The sequence below is a fragment of the Misgurnus anguillicaudatus genome, chromosome 10 (genome assembly GCF_027580225.2).
Source record: "Misgurnus anguillicaudatus chromosome 10, ASM2758022v2, whole genome shotgun sequence".
In the NCBI taxonomy this organism is placed as follows: Eukaryota; Metazoa; Chordata; class Actinopteri; order Cypriniformes; family Cobitidae; genus Misgurnus; species Misgurnus anguillicaudatus.
This window is the reverse complement of record NC_073346.2, coordinates 6,285,433-6,299,416: the sequence shown is the minus strand read 5'-3', so window position 1 is coordinate 6,299,416 and position 13,984 is coordinate 6,285,433. Positions and strand designations below refer to the sequence as shown.

The 13,984-nt window shown below is 35.9% G+C and overlaps 1 protein-coding gene across 3 annotated transcripts in view; it reads left to right on the top strand.

The window, feature by feature from the left end:
- The first annotated feature begins 1,172 nt into the window (after positions 1–1,172).
- popdc1 (popeye domain cAMP effector 1) overlaps positions 1,173–13,984 on the top strand; it is a 30,497-nt gene continuing 17,685 nt past the window's right edge. The window contains exons 1-9 of one of the 3 annotated variants that reach the window (XM_073871827.1): positions 1,173–1,842; positions 1,938–2,046; positions 2,420–2,607; positions 5,728–5,945; positions 7,409–7,533; positions 7,774–7,961; positions 9,783–9,891; positions 9,967–10,134; positions 12,642–12,783. In XM_073871827.1, coding sequence (XP_073727928.1) covers positions 1,331–1,842; positions 1,938–2,046; positions 2,420–2,607; positions 5,728–5,945; positions 7,409–7,533; positions 7,774–7,961; positions 9,783–9,891; positions 9,967–10,134; positions 12,642–12,783 — 1,759 coding nt within the window. In that variant the 5' untranslated portion in view covers positions 1,173–1,330. Of the gene's footprint in view, positions 1,843–1,937; positions 2,047–2,419; positions 2,608–2,974; positions 3,171–5,713; positions 5,946–7,408; positions 7,534–7,773; positions 7,962–9,782; positions 9,892–9,966; positions 10,135–12,641; positions 12,784–13,043; positions 13,073–13,984 lie in introns of those variants that run through there. The other 2 variants (XM_055209698.2, XM_055209695.2) reach the window with 2 other exon arrangements.

The following is a 13,984-nucleotide window of genomic DNA, read 5'->3' as shown; positions in this document are numbered from 1 at the left end:
GGTTGATTTCTGGTTCCCAGAATGCTTTGCATGAGGCTATTATTTTATAGTTGTATTCTGTAAAGATTGTTAATGTTTAATGTTCATTTAAATAACATAAATTTAAATCTACAGTAAGTTATTGGCAAACAGCTGCATAACTATAGCAATTTTTTAGCAGTGTTAAGTTTTAATAGGAAACTGTCTTCAGCAGAATGTTTGAGTTTTAAATGCGACACAATTGTCACGATTGTTGCTATTTATGGGCCATGGTATTTTATTAAATGACAGAACAGTGCATTAAGGTTTTTTAAATCTAATAACTCAATAAATAGGTAGCAAGTTTTGATCCACAATCAGTTTAAACTTTATTTGCCTAAGAAAGGAAAATCTTAGGGCCAGAAGATGGTCACTTTAACAGCAATATTGCATGAGATACAAAAAAATTAAGATAATAAAATTAGGATTAGATTGGTTCCTCAAAAGAGTCTCAGTTTGAACTGCTGTGTGTGAGACACACATGACTAAAACACAGGAACTCCAATGGCTCATCAGTTGAATGTATTTTAAAGACACAGCAAATTTCAAGGTGAAAAGAGTTTAGTTGCATCAAGGAAACATGATTAGATACAACTATATTATTGTATTTTACATGTAAATTTGCCACGTAATTAAAATGCATTCAACTGATATGACATTTTTGTGTTTTCAACCTTTATGATGCTAAAGACCCCACAAATATGATGAACCTTTTGTGAGGTACCCCCATATAGTTATAATAAAAAATGTTATGTTTAACAAATATAATTGGCTACACTTATAAAGTAATGATACACTTTTTATTCAAATGTTTTTGTACTGCAGCAACTTTGACAATAAAAAGTTTTATAGCAGCTTTACATAGATTACTGCCTTACAAACCCCAGCAAGTGACTGAAATAAGGAAAACATACATATATTCAAAAATATAAGTTTATACTGCTAATTGATTTGTATCTTTCTAGTGTAAGAAAGTAAAGATAAACCTAATTTTGAAACCTAAACTGAATTAACCCCAGTTTGAAAACCCCTGTCCTAGACAACACTGAAATTACTTAGATTTCTGTTTTTTTTTAAACTCAGAACGTGATTAGATCCTCCTGTGAGCATTTATAATTTTCCTTTGGTAAAAGTGTGCAGTAATATGTGGGGTCTCATGTGCGCAATGACGCGCTGTCTGTCGCTGTGCAGGAGATTTGATCTGTAAGTTACGTGTTGTGTTCAGAGGAATATACACAACACGTGCTTCTTCACGCTCCATTTATACAGCTATATTTGTTATCTTTCTATTACTGTTTAAGTGTTTGTCACTATGGATCAATCGATTGGTTTGACGACAGTAAATAACTCGAGTTTGAAAGGAGATGCGCTGGAATATCCAGTGTGCTCAGAATGGAGGGAATATCCAGAAGGATCAATATTTCATCTCGCCAATATACTCCTGGTTTTGGGATTTATGGGAGGTAGTGGTTTTTATGGATTGCTCTACATGTTCTGCTTTTTAACGCTCGGTTTTTTTTGCTACTCGATCTCGGCATGGTCCGATCCCTGCACGACTGACTCCTTCTCGTGGACCTTTGCGCTTTTCTTCCTTTGTTTGGCACAAGTTATCCATGTTTCTTACAGACTGCGAAGCGTCACTTTTGATAAGGACTTTCAAGATCTATACGAGTACATGTTCAAAAAGCTTGGGGTGTCCTTGATACACTTCGGGAAAATTGTGACGTGTTGCGAGAAGGATATCCACACTATTGAAAAAGACCACTGCTTCGCCATGGAGGGCAAAACCGCTATTGACAAACTGTCAGTTCTTATCTCAGGCAGGTGAGTTGTTGGACACACGGGGGTAATGTACAGTAGGGTAGTTACTGTATGCGTGCGTAAATGAAACAAAACCTCTCTTAACTTTATCTCCACAGGATACGCGTGACAGTGAACGGGGAGTTTTTGCACTATATTTATCCATTTCAATTCTTGGACTCACCCGAGTGGGATTCACTTAGACCTTCAGAGGAGGGGGTTTTTCAGGCGAGTACTTTGTAAATAAACGGCATTGCGCTTTTTTAGTCTTCATGCAATTTTTTTCACAGTATTTAACCTATTTATACAAGGCAAACTGAAATTAAACCAGGATACTGTGCACGAGAACGCACTCTGTGTCGCTTTGCATGGCCATAGATGTGAGAAAGGACCAGTCACAATTCAGTATGCAAATAATACATGAAAGACGACCAGTAGCAACGCAGTATGCAAATAAAACTATTGTGACAATAACTTGCTGTCGACTGTACATTTGTTAAAGTGTTAAAATGTATAAAAGCCTACATAAATCTCAATATACAATACAGTTCTATATTCCAGGCAGTGTAAATCTGTATCATTTGTGTGTGTTTTCCTCTAGGTAACTTTACGCGCAGATTATCGTTGCAGGTATGTGGCGTGGAGACGAAAGAAACTATTTCTCCTGTTCGCGCAGCACCGCTACATCGCCAAGATCTTTGCGCTGCTGGTGCGCAATGACATCGCGGAAAAGCTCTTCTCTCTGAATGACAAGGCTTTCGACAGCCGGGGATTCCGCTATGATCTCCGGTTACCGAGCTTCTGTCACCAGCCTGAGACAGAAATAGAAAACACGCGTGAATCTCGGCCTGTAGCTGAAACAATGAACCCAAGCCAGCAGAAAACTTCCTGAGAAACCATGCCTTTAAACTGTATTCATTAAGTCTTAATAATCAGTGTTTAACAATATTTCATACTTTTTATTGTGTATATGTTTTTGTCCTTGTGAAATGAAATTGCAATAAAGTTATTTGCATTGAGATTATTTGCCTGGGTTAAAAAATCTTTAGTTTAAGCGTCCTGGAGTACGTTTTGCGTAAATTTGATTTTTAATGATCCTCTTGTATGAGAAATGAAACGCGTAATATGAAAGTTTGATTGTAATGAAGTATGGTTCCCTCTAGTGATGGTGGTTGTGTAAGTGCGCATATCAGAGGTGTGGCTGCTCCATTTGTGCCCATTTAAAGTCAATGCTTGTCATCTGTATCTGAATGCGCTCTTCACACACTGCAGCTCTCAGATCAGTCTGTTATCTTCTCTCTTAACATTCCTCCTCCTGACTGCCAGTATAACCGATTTAGTCGACAGCACTGGTAAGTACATAATGTTTTTAATTCATGTACTCGTTCTGGATAAAGTAGTTTAAAATACGAAAGCAGCTCATATGCACAGTAATCTACAGTAGTGTATGTTGGCATTGCATGATAATGAATAAACAGGAGGACAGTTTCGTGTTTACATTGCTGGACACATTGGTTATGTGTTTTGTATCTTCAGAGACTTTAGGTAGCCTACCAGCTTTAAGTTTTAAAATGCTTTATTTTCACTGTATGCATGCTAAACTGGAGAATTTGCTAACACGAAAATGTCACAAACGTGTTTTGAGTTTAAATAATATTAATAAAAAAAACTTAAATGAAGTGTAGATTTTTAAAACGCATTAGCTTCGTCAGATCATGGTAGGGTTATTGGATTGTTTTGAAGCACCAGTATTCCTACACAGATTTTTATATTAAGAAAAAGAAAGTTTTATTGTCAAATATGTTATTCTATGGCAATCGTTGAAACTATTTTGGTATAATTATAATCTTAATACGTAAATAATGTAGAAAAGATAGCCAAGCCATTATTCTTAATCATCTTGTTTAGGGTTAGGGTTACATGAAATGTGCTTTACACATATAAATATGTTTTGATACGACAGGTCAAAATGTGTTTTCTTTCTACTTAAAACATAACTTAAACATTTTGTTGCCTCAAAGGTGATCAGTGTGTTGAAATAATAATAAAGCAAGCAGGGTGTGAATTCTGTGATTTCTGCTACAGCTAAATATGTTATATGTTTATGTGTATCTATTACAGTACAATTCAAATGTGTTTTTATTATGGTACAATGTTCCCTCTTGGCAACATAAACAACATACAGGTGATGGAAGAACATATCATAAGCGTTTGGACTTGTGTTGGATGCATACCTGTCAACATTGGGATTTGAAAATAAGGAAAATTTCCAGAACCCTAATACCCCCCCCCCCCATATGTAAGGGAATGGACATTGCAAAAATGATTTTCTTACTTAGTACTGTTGTCGTGTTTTTAGCCTACAACCAATCAAGATATATTTTTTTGATTAGCAGAATGACCTAAAAAGTAATTCTAGTTTTTAGACAAAAAATATCAAATTTAAGTGAATTTGTGCTTGAAACAAGAAAAAAAATGCCAGTGGGGTAAGAATAAAATCTTGAAATATGGAGTATGAAATGTTCACATTATTTTTTCTTGAATTAAGTGTTTAATAAAGTAAACTTATTTCAAGATTTTTTTACCCCATTGGCAGTTTATTTTTGGCTTGTTTTAACCAATAATTCACTTAAATTTGATATGTTTTTGTTTTAAACTACGCTTATTTTCTTAGGTCATTTTGTTCATAAAGAAAATGCATCTTGATTTAAGAATTTTAAGATATTTTTACTAGAAACAATACAATACTACACTGCAAAAAATGATTTTCAGGAAAAAAATTCTTAGTATTTTTGTCTTTTCAGTAAAAATATCTAAAAAAAAATAAAGATGCTTTTTCTCTATGAGCAAAACGATTCAAGAAAATAATTATAGTTTTTAGACCAAAAATATCAAATTTAAGCGATATTGTGCATAAAACGAGCAAAAAAATCTGGCAAGGGGGTAAGCAATTTTTTCTTGAATTTTTCTTAAATTTAGTTTTTAAGAAAAATGTTCAGGATTTTTTGCATGCCCCATTGGCAGATTTTTTTTGGCTTGTTTTGGGCACGGATTCGCTTAAATTTGATATTTTTTTGTCTAGAACTAGGCTTGTTTTCTTGGGTCATTTTGCTCATCAAGAAAATGCATCTTGATTTAAGAATTTTAAGATATTGGTACTAAAAACAATTCTACACTGCAAAAAATGATTTTCAGGAAAAAAATTCTTGGTATTTTTGTCTTTTTTTCAGTAAAAATATCTAAAAAAATTTAAATGAAGATGCTTTTTCTTGACGGGCAAAACGACCCAAGAAAATAAATTTTTCTTGAATTTAGTGTTTAAGAAAAATGTTCAAGATTTTTTTGCTTACCCCATTGGCAAATTTTTGTGCTTGTTTTATGGACAAAATCACTTAAATTTGATATTTTTGGTCTAAAAACTAGACTTATTTTCTTGGGTTGTTTTGCTCATAAACAAAAAGCATCTAAATTTAAGAATTTTTAGATATTTTTACTGAAAACAAGACAAAAATACTAAACATTTTTTATATATATACTAAAAATATGGGAGAAATATGGGAAATTATTTAAAAAGGATGATGGCAGGAAAGAATGGCAAAATACATGAGAATCTCTGCAAAAACAGGAGGGTTGACAGGTATGGTTGGGAGAAATTAAGAATGTCCCTCTTCATGCAGAAATGGATTTATGTTATTGCAGCGAGTGAAACTTGTTCATGTGTCATAAAGGCAACAGTGGACCATATAGAGCTGTCCTCACTCAGCATATTTGAGTTGATTTCCTCTAAAGTCAAAGTGATAGAGTCTAATCTATCAGTTTTATCTACAGTATAAGTGTTGTGTTGTTGTGGGAGCTCTAACAGCTCTTTACTCTTTGTATTGTATTTCCCCATCAGCCTGAAGAGCTCAGAATGTCTACTACCCAACCCTCAGTATCTACACTGCACTTCAGTGTTTCAACAGTCACTGCTTCTCTGGGGTCAGAGTCAAACACCACAACATGTCAGGACTGGGAGCAAGCCCATCATCTGCTCTTTCACCTGGCCAACCTGAGCCTGGCTCTGGGATTCATTATCCCCACCACCATAGGCCTCCATATGATCTTTCTCAGAGTGCTGTTAATAACAGGTATGCAGCACACGTTGTATATGTGTCAAGATGAAAGATAATCTGCTGATCTGTTTACATTTTATGTCATGGTCAGAAGAGCATTGGGTTAAAACATTGCATGGTTATATCAAATTTATTACATAATTGCATTAAACTAATTGTATAATCTGAAATTTAGAAAAAAAGCTTTTAGGTCGCTTTAATAATAATAATAATAATTCCATGTACTGGCAAAAATTTACCACATTTACCAGTTATATTGAGACTTAAGTCTGGATTTTACAATGTTGCATGTACAGTAAATACTTTATCTTATAAAACTAAATAAGTAATTTTATAAATGTGTTTTTTTGTGATTGTAAAACTGTTTTTAGTCTAAATCTATACACTTTGTAGGACCACATTGCAAAAGAAATTAAACAACAACTTTGCTTTATGCAAGCAATATAAGACAAAATACGGTTATGTACTAAATTAGGGATGCACCAATAGGATTTTTTGGGGCCAACACCAATCCAGATTTAAACAAACAACTATTGGCCGATATCGATATTAACCACTTGTATACAATACTATACAGTTGGCCTATTAGCTTGTTTATTTCTGCATCAAATTATTTTTACTGATTGGATCCATTTAAGATTCAACTGACCAACATAATAAGAGAGGCACAAAGTAAGAGAAAATTTTGGCGATTTTTGATCTTTTTTCCGAGATTTAAAAATAAGCTCAGCCCCAGACATTTTCCCAAAATACTCTTACTCTGACCGCATGGCTCACATGAATGAGTAATCTCTATGTGAATAACTACGTGTTTTACTATTTTTTCCCCTATTGCACGTCTGACAAACTATAATTTGTACAGATTTTATTTTGTTTTGGGAAGTATTTATTTATTTGAATAATAATTTTCTTAAATGCTGGATTATGCAACAGACATGCCATTTATTGCCTTCACGAAGGTAATTAATAAACAACATGATCTCACAAAGTTCCGTGGGATAGTCATGGAATTTTGTTCTCATTTTTCCGTGGCATTCTCACGGATTGGTTACTACCCTACACCGAAGCGAAAATGGTAAGAAAATAGGACAAAACAGTTGAGTAACCAATCCGTGAGAATGCCACGGAAAAAGACAGTCCGTAGCAGGGCCACGGAAAAATGCGGAGATCCGTGAGAATGCCACGGAAAAATGAGCACAAAATTCCGTGACTATGCCACGGAAATTCGTGAGATCAGGTTGCAACATAAACAATCGATATCAGCCTTTCCCGTGCTTTTGGCGATATGCCCATGGTTTCAATTCATCCAAAAATCGGCCGATACATATCGGTGGCCGATACATATCGGTGGCTGATACATTGGTGCATCACTATACTATCAAATAATAGATTTTTAACTAAATCTTTCAAGAAAACCTGATATGATTTGAACTGTCAGTTTTACTGGATCTAAATCATTTGTCTTTTTTGGGTTTCAGGGTGCTCTATGTTCATAGCATGGGCCACATTATATAGATGCACACTTGATGTGATGGTGTGGAACGTAGTTTTCCTTCTGGTGAACTTCATGCATTTCATCTATCTGCTTTATAAACGTAGACCGGTGAGTCCTATATCATCAATGAACAAGATATAATACTGATTCCTTCTGATTCTACCTCTACGGTTACAAAAATGCTTACACTACTTTTACAGAAACAGAGCTTTATTTTCTTATATTCTGTATTTTGATATTCCTAATAGGCTAAAAAGTATATTTTTTATACAGCTGCTAGTAGAGAAGAGGACTGTGTTGCCTGTGGATGGATGTTGAACATTTATGTCTGGTTCTTTTCAATTCCAGATTAAGATTGATAGGGAGCTGAAATCACTGTTCAAGCGTATGTTTGAGCCCCTGCACGTACGCGAGGCTCTGTTTCAGAGATTGACCGGCCAGTTCTGCACCATCCAAACCTTAAAGAAGGGTCAAGTGTACGCGGCAGAAAATAAGACGTCTGTTGATGAACGTCTCAGCATTCTTCTCAAAGGAAAGTGAGTGTTTTACTTTTCTAATAGTGTACATTTGATCAAACCTATTATATCCGAACTCACAAAACACTTTATTAGGATGAATATCCTCATACTGGCTAGGGCTTCTCTCTTGTTCTCAATACAGACTCAATGTTTTGTGGATTACACACGAGATCCAAAACATTCCTTTGAGATTCTGATCTGTGTTGATATAATTGCATCACAGTTATAGCGGGAATCTCTCTTTCTATCACCATCCATAAGATGTTTTATTATGTTCCAGTGAATGAATACAAATATAAATGCTTTATGCATATGTATTTTTACACCAGCCTGTTTACATTTTCGACAGAACCATCAGCCTTTGTTTTGTATATGAATCTTCCTTTCAGAAGACCATTTTCTTTCTCCATTTCTGTTTGCTGCAGCATCATCCTTTGTGTATTAGTTAGGACGATATTTTAGCATTTAGGACGGTACGCCTTGCAGAGAACATACAAATAAAGATCATTTTAGATCATTGAATTCGCTAGACAAGAGCTGTTAAACAGCATTTAGACAGCACAGGTCACATTTACTGTCTAAGGTTGCGTCTCAATTGATCCAACTATGGGCTAGACCACAAACAGACATTGCGCATTGCATTAATCGCACATTATAAAATTAGTGGCCTTAAAATGAATTTGCGTTAACACGTTATTAACAAGTTAATTTTGAGAGCCCTAGAAAACAATGCATACCTGTGGAAAATGTTTTACCCAATCAGAATAAAGCATAAAAGCACCCGTGGTATACATGGGTCTTATTCCGCTCCCTTTTTGAGTATTAGAGGATTGACCATTGAGTCGCCATTTTCAGAGATTTCAAAGCAGTTGAGAAGTGCACAGACCTATTTGCTTCCTTAAAAATTTCTACAAGGGAGCATTTTGCTTGCTATTTTACCTCAGAGGTCTTTAGCCCTGCTGATGGTGACTCACTGTCCTGCAGAGTTTAGCTTCAACCCTAACCCATCACATCTGAACCAACTAATCAAGATCTTCAAGAAGATCATTTGAAAGTTACAGGTATGTGTGTTGAAGCAGATTTGGAAATAAACCTTGCAGGACACTGGGTTGAAGACCTCTGTGTTACCTTACCAAAACATTGTCAGATCTTCTGAATTCTCTCAACCTTGACATTTTGGTCATCATCATCCCCATTTGTAGTATCAGTAATCAGCTCTTGCAAGTGCATGAATTTGTGTACACTACCAATTTAGTTTAGGTAGGGAGCTTAATAAAACACACCCTGGTTCTTTCACATGTGTACCTACAATTTTTTTATAAAACGGTTAGTTCCAATCCTTGAGTCTGATTGGTCAATAGGTGTGCTTTATTCACAATAAAACACAGCTATGACCGCTTCACCCAACGGTTCTGTTTATCACTGCGCCCTTAGCAACACCCTTAGCAACCACATGTATCGGTTTGTTGTTTTTATTTGAGCTTTCATGCATATTACACATTGGAACACATTTTTGTTCATGGTCAGCGACTATTTTTTCCAGCGGAAGGAATGCATTTATTGATTTAACTTCATGAAAGTTGCACTAATATTTTTTTTACCTTAATATTGTGTGGTAACCGTTTTATAAAAGCAATAAGGTACTTGAGGCAAGTGCTGTATCATGAATAAGTAACGGCTGAAGGGGTTGCAGGCAATCCACTTCGTGTCGTGCCTAACAACGCCCTTCAGCCGTTACTTATTCACGATACAGCACAGCCTCTCGTACCTTATTGCTTACATAACTTATATGGTGCATTGTTATTCAATATACTGATCAAGTTTGCACATTTACCACAGGATGAAGGTATCATACCGTGGACATTTCTTGCATAACATTTACACCAATTCCTTCATCGACTCTCCAGAGTTCAGGTCAACTCAGATGAACAGGGGAGAAAAGTTTCAGGTAATGCGTTCAACATTTAATATCTATCTGATGGATCCATGTTGGATTCAATAACTGAAATATCTCAATTAACAGGTAACAATCACTGCTGAGGAAAATTGCAAGCTTCTGTGTTGGTCCAGAGAGCGTCTGACTTACTTCTTAGAGTCTGAGTCTTTTCTGAATGAGGTATTCAGGTACCTCATTGGTAAAGACATTACCAACAAGCTTTACTCCCTCAATGATCCCACACTGAGTGACAAGGTTAGTAAATAATCACTTTTCTCCGCTACTGACTTGATATGAAAGCAGTAAACGATTTTTGTGTAACCATCATAAGAAAGAATATCACAAAACGTTCTCAATAATTTTTTTATGTCAAAATTATTTATTTATTGTTGACAGCATTAGGTTTTCATAAATATGATGATGAAGTTTAAAAAAACAAACACTGGTTCTTACGCCGAAATATTCACAGGTCAAGGTGTGCTTGTTTGAAAGCTCCATGATCGTGATTGTGTATGTGCTGTCCACAGGGCAATCAGAGGGCCCTTTAAACCCACAATGCTCTCTGGGTTACAAGCATGACTCTCTAACCACTATGCTATAACTGCGTTAATATCACTTTTTAAAGAAAGTGTTTAATAACAACTTTCTCCAACTTTTGATTTAATCCAGAAATAAAGCATGAACTCAACAAGAGATCCTGTCCACCCTGCTGAAAAAAAAACAATAGAACCATAACCATAATTCTAATGGTTTCCATTAAAATACCAGCTTTTACCATTAAAACCACTACAATGTAGTGTGTTTTGGGCCATATTCCATTAGAACCAACACATAGAACCAATACATACCATTAGAGACCAACAAAAACCAATACACTGTAGTGTGGTCTGGGCCATATTCCATTTTTGTCATATCCACTTGCATTTATTTGAATTGAATTATTTTTTTTTTGCAGTCATTTTAGAAATATAAATATCATTATGTCACTAATATCAGTCTTTGTGGTGCTCTTACATCTAAACCGTTGCCTTGACATTTCTTATGTATCCACTCTTCATTGTCACTGGTCTAGTGGGAAGTGCTGTGTGCAGTAGTTAGGGCAGACGTAGGCTACTGTCTGCGATCCGAGTTTGAATCCCGGCTCGGTGAATTTCTGTTTTATTCATGACAAACATTTGTAAAGTTTGTAGCCTTATATGCAAAAGTATTATGCTTAATTTCATTTTTAGCTGAGCTGCTGTCATATTTTTGTCCATGGGATTGCATCTGCATGAAAATTTATATGATAACGTACAATCCTCAGTTTATTTACTTCTGATATTTTAACTGTGATGAAAAATTAAATGTATGCATTTACTAGAGTGGCAAAACTCTTTTCTTAAAAAAAAAGTATATATATATATATATATATATATATATATATATATATATATATATATATATATATATATTCTCATAGTTGCTGTACGCTTGCATCAACACTTTCAGTTTTAGTAGTAAAAAGGATTAAGACCTCTTTGTCACGTGCTGTTGTCATGGTAAATCGTAATGTCTGAGCTCCATTGATGGTGGCTTTTCATAGTGGCTGTGCACACGCTTAACTCCGAGTCAACCTACTCAGAGTCGATTGAACTAGCTCAGATCAGCTGTTCTGTAACCGAAAACTCAGAGTTTCCTATCTCAGAGTAAGTCAACTCAGAGTTCAAGTTTAAACTCAGAATTGGTTGAACCTCCTTATTGAAACGCCCCAGATGAACGATAAACGAATCAAATCTTTTTGAACTTTAAACGTGTTGAGGACATCTACTGGTTATCCGCTGTGTAAATGCAACAAGAACAGAATATTTAAATATTCAGTGACAAGTAAACAATTGCAAAAAAGTTTTTATTACAAGAAATATCCAATATTAGTTAATGCCATTAAAGGCAAGTGCTTTGTGCGAGTGCCACGAATTAGCATAAAGTTATCGTTATGTGGATGCTAATATATTTATAGTTATTGTTAACATTACAGTTATAGCGTCCCTTAAGGGTTTTATGCGCTGCTGTCATGTTATTTAAGCTGTTTCTGGATGAAGGCAGACTGCTGACAACGAGTCGTGTTGACAGAGTTCAGTTAAACTTCCTAATTAGGGTGGCGGTTCGTGCCGGTTCCGCCGGGCGCGTCCCGAGCATGTTTTCGGGTTGGTTCTCCGGGGGTCGCGTTGGTCGACCGCATACGTCATCAAGGTTTAATATTTCGGGTTTCATTTCAGAAAAGCAACCATTACATTTCAAGGTAAGAATGAAACTGCAATGATTGTATTTCTTAAAAGAAATAAATCTTAATTTTCTAATGTATTTTCACTGAAATGTGAGAACCTCGATGACGTATGCGGTCAAGCAACGCGACTTCCGGAGAACGAACCCAAAAACATGTTCGTGACGTGTCGGGCGGAACTGGCACGAATGGCCATCCTATTCCTAATGTCAAGTTTAAAATGAATTTGTGCTTAAATAGTTTGGTATAAAAGTGATTAAAGCATTTACATGGACGCATACTGCGAATAAAAAGGCGTACGCCAGCTCTTTTGATACAATTATACTTACTGCAATTATGAGCTTAATCGCATTATTTTTATTTGAAGTGTTGTGTTTACATGAGGTAAAGTTTATCCGCAATATTGCCAAAATTCCCTTATAACCACATTATGAGGGTGCATGTAAACATGGTCACTGTTATGTCAATGCCTGTAACTATACTAATGATGGTTGATTTTCAGGCCGTGAAGAAGATGGACCGTCAGCCGAGCCTGTGCTCTCAACTGTCTATGATGCAGATGAGAAACAGTATGGCCAGCACCAGCGACACAGAGGATGTGCTCAATCAGATCCTGAGAGGTGGCTCAGCCGGGTCATCAGTCCGTAAGTCTTAATACCCATCTACCTCTTCCGCTGCTAAGATTCCTTTGAAGCACTAACCACAACTGACCCTTTATGTCATGTTTGCCCTGATATCAGATTTTTCATGCTAATGTCCCACCTGTCTTAGCAAACTATGATCAGGACACATCATGTTAAATCTTCATTCTGCATTGCATCTGTTCCAGAGAGAGTTGCTAATAGATACTAAATTTGTGGTGTCCGTATATTCCTGACGTTCTCTCCTCCTGTTCCTTCTCTAGCTTTGACCTCAGATCGGGCCTGATGGGCTGTAAGATGCTTTCTTTTTTCTCACTGTTTCTCTCTTCCCCAGCACCACCAAAATGACTCAATTATCATTTTGACCGTAACCAAATCGTAGAATTAGTTTAACCCAATTAACACTCAGAACGAGTGACCTCTGATAACCAGGTCTGTTATGAAGTTAACCATTAACATCCAATAAACTACATTTGATGAGTGTGCACAATGCCATAACAGTCATAAAACATTCTTCATATAACTTTCATTTAAAATCATCCATAATGTTAATACTCTTAAATGTTGATCTTCAGTGCGTTAAAATAGTGAAGTTTGGGGCTCTCAGTTATTTAGTCTGACTAGATATACACTGCTGTTTATTTGGATATAGTGACTGGTTGACTGTACATACAGAAAGTACAGTCTATATTATCGTAATTCAAAAACATGCAAGCTTAAAGGGACTGTAAGTAGGATTTTAAGTGTTTTATTAATCAAAATCAATGTCTTTATTCATAAATATGTCCTCGTTGGTGTCAAATGACCTTTGCCAGTAATCTGACTTTTCTTTGAAAGCTTAGAAAAGCAAAGCCTACTGCAATGCGTTTCCACAACGCATTTTCGTTCAGAACACGTGAACCAGCTGAAACGGACAAGGAGATCAGTGATTACATAACGGCTACCGTAGTTGCAACACGCACTTGGAAAAGCGAGGCACTGGAGAGCACTTTTCGTTTGAATGCAAAATACAATTTCACCACTAGATGGGAGTAAATCCTACTTACTGTCCATTTAACGTACATATCCAATAATTATAATTCTGTTGAGTAAAAGACTAAAACACTTTACCAATGTTAGAGGTGTACAGCTCTAAGTCAGGCTTTTAATGATGAAAGGTACAGCAGTAACTAAATCAGGATTCTAGAAACAGAACTACACAATA